Source organism: Ochotona curzoniae, unplaced genomic scaffold, assembly GCF_017591425.1.
Source record: "Ochotona curzoniae isolate NIBS_2020 unplaced genomic scaffold, NIBS_Ocur_1.0 contig_1858, whole genome shotgun sequence".
Lineage (NCBI taxonomy): Eukaryota > Metazoa > Chordata > Mammalia > Lagomorpha > Ochotonidae > Ochotona > Ochotona curzoniae.
The window spans coordinates 112,843-122,845 of record NW_024465228.1 but is presented as its reverse complement, the minus strand read 5'-3'; the positions used below and the strand labels follow the sequence as shown (position 1 = coordinate 122,845).

The 10,003-nt window shown below is 36.6% G+C and overlaps 1 protein-coding gene across 1 annotated transcript; it reads left to right on the top strand.

The window, feature by feature from the left end:
• The first annotated feature begins 783 nt into the window (after nucleotides 1–783).
• Nucleotides 784–1,692, top strand: LOC121148951 (vomeronasal type-1 receptor 90-like). The gene has a single exon (XM_040969335.1). The coding sequence runs from the start codon at nucleotides 784–786 to the stop codon at nucleotides 1,690–1,692; it is 909 nt and encodes a 302-aa protein (XP_040825269.1).
• The last annotated feature ends 8,311 nt before the right edge of the window (nucleotides 1,693–10,003 follow it).

Sequence of the window (10,003 nt, the reverse complement as noted above, 5' to 3'; positions counted from 1 at the left end):
TTATTTGCTAATTTAATTTCTTCATTTATATATTATTTTTATTAATTCTTACCAGTATACTTTTCTTTATTTAGTAATTCATTTACTAATTATTTTACTTTAATTCATGGCTCATGATATTATGAATTAGGGTAGCACAAGCTCAAACATATGTAAGTAAACATGATTGCACAGATATACTCCATGCTTCAATTTCATCCTGAGTCCATGTTATGTTGAGGGTGCACATATGTGTTTTTGGAACAATTAGATGCCAGTGCTGGCACACCAACATTTTTGCTTTTCCAGATTAAATCTTTGAACAAAGTTCACCCACCACTTAATCAACTGTGCAATGTGTACTTTGTTAATTCATGCATGCCTTGTGGTTGCAGGAGAATTATTTTGTGCATTCATTCATTCATTGTTGAATATGAATTATTAAAGATCAATATATGTATGCATTGTATGTTTTCAGAGTTTGCTTGAAAATGTTTTGAAGTAAAAAATGAAAAATAAGATTGTTTTGTTAGAGAGTTTTTTGATATCCATAAATTGAGGAATCTTGAAAGGATTCAGAATTAACATAATGACAATATATTTGTTGTGGAGAAGGAATTTTTAAATCTAGGAACCTCTATTAAACATTCAGGGGTCATTATACATAAATAGTCTAAATAAATATGACGGTATGTGATAGTTTTCATGACAAAAGTGAAGATCACATGTGATAAGATTTGGGTCATTTATTTTTTAGGTATCTGAAATATTTTCAGTATGCCTAGAAGAATAAAGTCATCACGAATGTTATTTAAAAATGGATATTTTTTTCAAGCTGGCATTGGCATCTTAGCCAATGCCTTCCTCCTTATCTTCCACATCTTCACAATCCACCAGGTTCATAGGCCAAGACCCATTGATATAGTCACCTGTCACTTGGCTTCTGTCCACATTGTCATGCTACTTACTGCACTGCTCATTTTATCTGAAGACATGTTCAAATTGCTGAATTTTCCAAATGAATTGATATGTAAGCTTTTGTTCTATGTGAATAGAGTGACACGGAATCTCTCCATCTCCAATACCTGCCTTTTGAGCATCACTCAGGTCATCACCATCAGTCCCCGCTCTTTCTGCTTGTCAAGATTTAAACAGAAACTCACACATTATATTGCCATTGCTTTCTTCTGTTTTTGGTCCCTCAACCTGTCTTCCAATAGCCACATGATCATCTACACTGTAGCTCATCCCAACAGGACCAATCTACTCAATGTCATTAAATACTGCTCACTTTCCACAATGAACTCCATCATTATGGCATTATTTCTCTCACTTTCCTTGTTCCAGAACATCTTCTTTGTAGGAATTATGTTGCTCTCCAGCATGTACATGGTGATTTTCTTATGTAGCCATCACAAGAAGTCTGAGTACCTTCACAGCATGAGAATTTCCCCAAGAATTTCCCCAGCACAACGGGCCACCTGCACTGTCTTAGTGCTTGTGAGTTTCTTTGTGATTATGTATTGTGTGGATCTCATCATCTCATCCTTCTCAGCTGTATTGCAGAAATATGACCCAATTGTCTTGGATATTCAGAGGCTTATGGGAAACATCTATGCAGTTGTGAGTCCACTGGTGCTTATCAGTTCTGATAAAAGAATAATTGGTATTCTGCAAAAGTTGATGGAAATGATAATAGTTTTATCAAGTTGATGAAAAAATCTGAAAATGTGAATTCTTTCACCTGCTAAACAAAATAATCCAGAATTCCAAATCTTATATAAATATGCAGAATTTACTGTTATTTTCAACTTGCATATGCAGTATGGAACTCCTGACATCTGTATGCCTCTCATAATTTAAAGTTCTTCCTGTGTTGAAATTTGTGTCCCTTATGCTTTCCTCACCTAATGAATGAGAATGTTCTTTCATTCTGCTCATATTAATTTCCCTTCAATACCTTATTCCTAAGTCTTTGTAGTTGAGAAAATAATGGAAATGTTAAATCTGTATTACTAATTGCAAGAGATTTGCTCACCCGATGTAAAACAGTAAGTTTAGCACCCATTATTCAGCATATAAAATTAAAAAGCATGTGTTGATACCAACAAATAAATTGTTAAGTAGATGAAGAAGTGAAGGCAAAGACACATCTTTTTTGTAGAGCAAATATTTTTTTTTAAATTCTATGCCAAGGAAATAAATCATAATTCTATAGCTCATTATTCAAGGCAAAATATAAGCTAAGTCATGCTGACAAAATGTATGTTAAGAGTGATATGATAACAGGTTATCATAATTATGTATCTCTCTAAATCTCAAGATAATAGTTTACTCATTAAAAATGTTAACAATCCTAGTGGAGACCCATCTACAAATTCGTTGAACATTATTTCTTAAAGTTACAAGGTGCTGGAGCAACAGAGTTAAATAGTTGTGCCCAAGATTCACCTATTCTTCCACAGGAAATAAACAAAATGTTAAATGGAAAGTTGGATTTTGGAGTACTTACCAGAGCAAGATCTGTGGAACCAAGTAAAGAAGCAGTATAAAATTCTGAAATGATAGTTTGGAGATAGAAACAAAGAAAAAGGCAATGTGCAACACAGTCCAGGGCTGGGCAATCAAATTGCAGGGGGAAATGTAAAGAGGAGAGCTTCAACAGAAGGCCTCTGTATAAACAACATACATTGGCAACTCTAGATTCAAGAGGGATCTGCAGTTGTTACTTGGTTCCCAGTAAGGTCAGCTAATTGTACCTTTCCTCTTTTTATCATCAGATCACTATTTGTTAATGGGGTTTCCTTGATTCCTTCTCAGATTTACCACCAGAGGAGGCCAGTTCACATACCTGGCTCATTCCAAGTAGTAATTATACTGCAGTCGCTGTAGTGTCTTGGATTTGTTCACCTGTGCTGCTGCCATTGCTAGCCCTGCTCTCATGAGTGCAGCTCATTAGGTGGTAGCTGGGATGTTGCACATCCAGTAAACTCTGAGACCCATCACCAATACCCAGACTCCAGGCCCATTGATGAAGGCTGGAGTGCTGTGAACATAAGAGCCCAGAGCCTGTATCTCTGGTATCTCCCTCCAGTGAAAACTGAGTTAGTGTACTCACTCCACTCTCCTAAGACTCTGACATCCATTAGCATCCACTGAGGATCTGTGCTCCTGCAAAACTCTTAGCTTTACCTACAAACAAAGATCCTCCCTATGGCAATGAGTAAGAGATGGTTCTCCACCTAGCCATGCTCTGAGTAATCCATTGATTCCATAGCTACCAGAGATCTCCACCGCTTACACTGACAAGAGCAAACTAAGATGTGGGAATAATATAGCGTCCAATTGAAACTGCAGCCACATTGAAAAATGAATGCACATTGGTTTCAAAAAAATCCCTTTACCATGCAGGTCACACTTTTACATTGCAGTGATGACTGATTTGCCAGACATCAATGCAGGGAAACAAGAAATGTGAAAAAGCAGTGAAATATTCTACCTTCAAAGAAAGACAGCGGTTCTTTAGAATATTCCAGTGAAAAGTTTGAGGAAGTGCCTGATAAGGAACATAAAATCATTATTATAAAGTTGATGAAATAGATACAGAAGAATGCAAATATGAAGTGGAAGAAAACCTAGGGAAACAATGCCTGATAAGAGTTAGAAATTTACCGAGGCATCTGAGGTCTTGAAAAGCAAGGAAATATTAATAAGAAACATCATCAAATGCGTTTAAAGAAACTTTTGAAGTGTTAAACAACTGGTCAGACCAAGCAGAAAAAAGAATATGTGAGTTTGAGTATGAAATATTCCATTCACACAAATGAAAGATAAAGGCAGCTTCAGGATTTGGGGAACTCCATCAAATGAAGAAAATGTCAATTATTTTGAATCTCTCAAGAAAAAAATATAAGTTAAGGGTGTGGGAGCATAGAAAACCTTTGAAATTAAATAGCTGAAAAGTTCCACAATCTGGAGAATAACATTCAAATCAATAGGAGGCCCATGCATCCTCTAATAATGAACCAGAAAAAAAAACTCAAGTGCATGTATCATACTTTAGCTCTAAGAAAACACAGAGAAAACTAAACTTTGCAGAAAAATACACCAAACTACAATTAAAAATGCCTATTAGAATAGTAGTGCATTTTTCATCAGACATTATACAAGGCAGCGTTAATGGATGTATACTGCTAAATCTTAACAAGAAAAAGCCAACAACCACACTTTATACACTGAAGCTACCCTCATGAAAATTAAGGACGAAGTTGGTAATTTCCAAGATAAATATCAAAGAAACTCATCCATGACACATAAAAAAGCCTTAGAGGACATTCTGCAGTGTGTTTAACATAGAAGGAAAAAAAAAAAGGCTTTCAATAAGTTTAGTATAGTTTCTTAGCAGATCAAATCTAAGAGCACAACAGAAGGATCATCCACGATGGTCAAGCTGGGTGTACCCAAAGACACAGGAGTGATTCAAGATAGAGTCAATGTGCCAGGCACACTGGCTCAGTGTTTTTATCCTTGCCTGGCATGCAATAGGATACCATATGGGTACTGGTTCATGTTCTGGCTGCTCCAGCTCTCTGCTTGTGGCCTGGGAAAGCAACAGAGGATGGCTCAAATCCTTTGGACACCACAATTTTTTTATAGACCCAGAAGAAGGTCTAGCTCCTGATGACAAGTTGGCTGAGATTCAGCCATTGCAATCATTTGTGGAGTGAACCAGGAAATGGAAGATCTTTCTTTGTGTCTCCCTCTTTCTGTAAATCTCCATTTACAATTATATAATTAAAATCAGATAAACATTTAAAAATGACATATAGTGAAAAACTATAGTACATTAGCAAACAACATGCTGAATAGGGACATTAGTACGTCAGCAAACAACATCCTGAATAGGGACAAAGCTGAAAATATTTCTACTTAATTATGGAAGCAGACAGAATGCCCTTTCTGTCTGCTCCTATTCAACCTAGAGATTTTAGGATACACATCTGGATAAAAAATGCATATGAATAGAAAATAAAGAAGCAAAATTATGCCTGGTTTAAAAACACAGTAAACTATTCATAAAAAGGAAACTTAAGAACTCCATTAAATTTGTTTTAAATTGGAGAGGGGATAATGGAACTGTATCATAAAATGATAGTAATAACAATAAAATTAAACAATTAAAAATTAATCAATTTATTAAATAAATTATATATATAAATTCATTAAAAGTGTTAGGGTACAAATACAAATCTCAAAAGTGTTTTCATATTTCAAATATAGATTGTATATGTATGCGCAATTAAAAAATCATTGGGAAGATATTTGCAGTGAGAATTTAAAAGCATTAATTAAAAAGTTACACACACATGCACACATTGGAAACACCCCAATTTCATTAATTTTGGAAGAATTAACATTTTATAATATTGATACTAATAAAAAATATCTAAGTCACTGTCTTCCAATAGAATACTTTCTCTTATTATTTCATTAAATAATTTGCAAACCCAGCTTCTCTTTCTGCACTTTCTGGGACTCCCATCACTCTTATATTTGGCCTTTTTTAATAAAGATTTATTAATTTGTATTGGAAAGGCAGATGTACAGTGAGGAGAGACATCGAGGAAAATCTTCCATCTGATGATTCACTCCTCAAGTGGCTGTAACGGCCAGTGCTGTGCCTGTCCCAAGCCAGGAACTTCCTTCTGGGTCTTCCCCGCCCCCTTGGACATCGCTGACTGCTTTCCCAGGCCACAAGCAGGGAGATGGATGTGAAGTGGAGCTGCAGGAATTAGAACTGGCACCCATATGGGATCCTGGCATATTCAAGATGATGACCTTCACCACTACACTATTGCACCAGTCCCATATTTGACCTTTTAATAGTGCCTCTCAATTCTTGAATACTTTTTGTGGCCTGATCCAACTCTGCTTCGAGCTTTTTTAGGTTTCACCCTGGTGACAGGAAATATCTGCCTGTTCTGAAATTTTTTTCTTCTGCCTCCTTCATTCTTTTTTGGAGACTCTCCACTGTACTTGTAGTTTGCTCCACTGTATTCTTCATTTCTGATATACCAGCTTTCATTTGATTCATTTCCAGTGTGACATATTCATTAAAATCCTTGGATGCATGCTTTATGTGCTTCTTGATCTTGATAAAAAGGTTTGTAACAAGTGTTTTGAATTATATATCCCCCATTTTCTCGACGTCTTCCTCTGTGAACTCTGAGATTGGCAAAGGGTTTTGTTACTTTGCAGGGCAGTCTTCAGTAACATTCACTGAGGCTCTGACTCTACTTTTGCTCTTGGTCATTGTACTTCTGGTTAGCAGAATATTCTCCTTAGGGTAGATTTAAGCTGTGCCACCCACAGGTCTACAGTTCGATTTTACTTATTGATGTTGGTACACAGCTATTTATTTGCACTGAGTTGTGCCACTCTCCAGGGAATTCCAGGTGTGGGTTCTTAGATTTCCACCATGCTCTCTGTAGCCACAGCTCATGGCTCACCAGTCTCCACCTCCTGTGACACTATACTGAGGCTGCACTGTTGTCTCTACTACCTTTTTCTTACTTCCAGTTGGAGCAGGCCCCAGGATTAGAGAGGCACCAGGTGTCCTATATGACTAGGTTGTTGGTGGTGCTGCTGTTGCTGAAATCTGAGGGCCAATAGGTCTGAGGGCCACACAGACCCATTTTGATGTGTACAATGCCGTAATCGGTATTATTTCCCTGTGGGACCAGTGCAATGCAGATGAAGAGCTTACTGTTCTCCCTGAAGTCATAAATTCTTTGCCACAGTGTATGAAATGTCACCTGATGTGCCACTACTAGAGTTCTTGATTTGCTGATCATCACATCTCAGGGCTACTTGAACCTAACTTGGGTGGAACCTGTAGGATGCCATGTTGTTGCAGTTTGCTGAGCCAGAAATGAATTCACTCCCAGCTCAGTACAGACACAGTCTTACTCCAAACCCCTTGCCTCCTTAAACAAAATGGTGCCTGATACAGCTCTAGGTGGTCAGACTGTGTTGTGAAATCAACTCTGTTCCCACCTGGCCTGTCTGGGATCTGCTGCTCTGTCTCTGCTCCTGGTCAAATCAAACAGAAGAACAGGATGGGCAGTTCTTTGTCTATGTTCACCTCTGGAGCTCCCAGTAAACATCAATTCCCACCTTGTTACTGATGTACTTCTAACTGACACTGCAATTCAGATCATCACTTGCTGCATGCCACTGGGGTATTAATCACTGCACCACCACACTATTGTGTCTGTTGCTTTTCTGTGTCTCTCAGTCTCCAGGTACTCCTCTGTTGTTGTTCTGACCTCTCCTATTTCCTGCAATGTGCCCTCTCTGCTTCACACTGGCTAATATTCTTCATCTGTTTAAATAAGTCCTTTCCTTATTATACCATTTCAATTGGCTTGAAAATGTTAATTTTTTCAACAGTTAAATAATAAAAAACCCAAAATTTTAAACTTAACATGTGGAAACAGTTTTTAGTTGTGTTTTAACTTGTAATATTTTTTAAAATTGATACAGCCAAACTTTATATGCCTTTCTGATTTCACCTTTTCCCATATAATATAATGAAATATATATATATATATATAATGAAAAAAAATATATATATATGCCTTCATTATTTATATATCTATAGATGTAGATATATAGATATATATTTCACTTTGCTTTGATGAAACTCCTTTAGATACCTAATTCTTACCTTTGTTATGTTTGGAACACCATTAATTGGAGAAATCCTCAATTGTTTTGAATCACTCAAGGAGAAAATAGAAGTTAAGGCAGGAGAAGCATTAAAAACCTTAAAATGAAAGAGCTCCTTTAATTGTAATATGTTGGGGCTTTTAATTGATTGGGATGTTACTTTGCCAGTTTTACCTTCAGACCAGAGATGGTCTTAACAAGAAATCGTTGAACTCACTGGGATAATAAGATGCTGGACTTTATGCTTGGTAAATACTTCCAATGAAAGAACCTCAACTGAATTTGTACTGTGGTAACGTAGCAAGGTGGAGAAATCCACCATGGGGGGAGGGTTCGGGGAAGGATAGGGGGAATCACAGTGCCTATAACACTGTGTCACATAATGCAATGCAATTAATAAAAAAAAGAAAGAGGGAAGGAAGGAAGGAAGAGAGGGAGGAAGAAAGGAAGGAAGGAAGGAAGGAAGGAAGGAAGGAAGGAAGGAAGGAAGGAAGAAAGAAAAAAAGAAAGAAAGAAAGAAAGAAAACCTTACAATTAAAGAGCCCCTGGTAGAATAGCAGGATATTTTTCAAGACATATTATCCAGGGCTGGAACAATGGTGATATATTGTTAATTCTGAAAAAGAAAAAAAGCCAACAACAATGTTCTAACCAGTGAATCTAAGTTCATGAAAATTTCAGAAAAATTAATGATTTTCAACATAAGCACAAAGGCAATTCATACAGAGGCAAAACAAAACTACCATCTTGAAAACGTGTCTGATGAGCATAAGCACAAAGATTTTAGCATAGTTTAGTATAGCTTCTTACCACATTAAATCTAAGACCACAACAGAAAGATTTCAAATCAGTTGCATCCTCAATTAGTTAGATTCACTAACTCCACATCAGAATATCAATGAATTTCTTTGAAAAACTCCAAAAAAATCTATAAAATTTATGGCAAAAGACAGAATATTTAAGTATTCAAATATCCAATGCTGTTTTGAACAAAAATAACAACTGAAAGCATCAAAATACCTGATTTCAAGACATTCACAGATGTTTTTAATAAAAGCAACAACAACTACAAAAAAAAAAAAAAAACAGACCCATCAATGGAACAGATAGAAATACCACCAATGAGTCAATGTACATGTACTCATTTAATTCCTGACAAACATTCACAGAACATACACTGAGAAAAAGATCTACCTGTACTAACTGGTGCTGGGAATGCTGGATATCCATATGGAGAACACAGAAACCTGACCCCCATGCTCCTCCCATAATCCTGTACAATAACCCAAATGGATCAAAGCCTATATGCGCATCCTAAAACTATGGAACTACTAAAAAAAAAAACCACATGGAGAGACTTCAAGACAACAACACAGGAGATATATTTTTGCAAAACAGGGTACAAAACTTAAGACATCAATATAAACAATTTTGGAGGAGACCTCAATGCCATTGGCAAGAAACCAAAACCACACAATTGAGATGATATCAAACTCTGAAGTTTCATCACCACAGAAGTAACAATGCAATTGTGAGAATGTCAGAAAATATTTTTAAGCGATTCATGTGACCAAGAATGATTATTTGACTATATAATCAATACAATTCAGCAACAACAATATCCCCCCAAATACAGGGAAGAAATAAGCAAGAAGATTTACATATTTTTTTCAAAAGAGGAAACACTTTGGGGATAACCTTCCCCCTATAGCACTTGCATTCCATATGCAGACTAATCCCAATTCAGTCTCTGCTTATTCATTGGTCATTGTACAGCTTGGGCAGTGAATCAGCAGATGGAAGATCTTCCTTTCTGTCTCTCCTGCTCTTGGTATATCTGATTTTCCAATAAAAATAAAATAATAAACAATCTTTTTAAATGCAGCTATTTGTGGCAAACAAAATGTTTTAAGACACCCACGATTAGCCATTTGAAAATGCATGTCAACACCTCAATGAGGGCTGGGATTTTGATGCAGTGATTAAGTGCCACTTTGATACTCACATCCTGAATGAATTCCTGGTTGGAGTCCTAATTTTGCTTTTGATTTCAGACTCCTTGAATACACTGTCTCAAATGCCTTTTTTTTAAAAAATATTTATTTTTATTGGAAAGATAATATACAGATATTTAGAGAGGAGGAGAGAAAGAGAGGAAGATCTTCCATCCAGTGGTTCATTCCCCAAGCAGCTGCAATGGCTAGAGCTGAGCCAATCTGAAGACAGGAGCCAGGAATTTCTTCCAGGTATTGCAGGTGGGTGCAGGGTCTCAAGGCTTTGGGTAGTCCTGGAC

Coding starts and splice junctions, on each gene's coding strand:
- LOC121148951 (XM_040969335.1), top strand. CDS start 784: ATGTTATTTAAAAATGGATATTTTTTTCAAGCTGGCATTGGCATCTTA.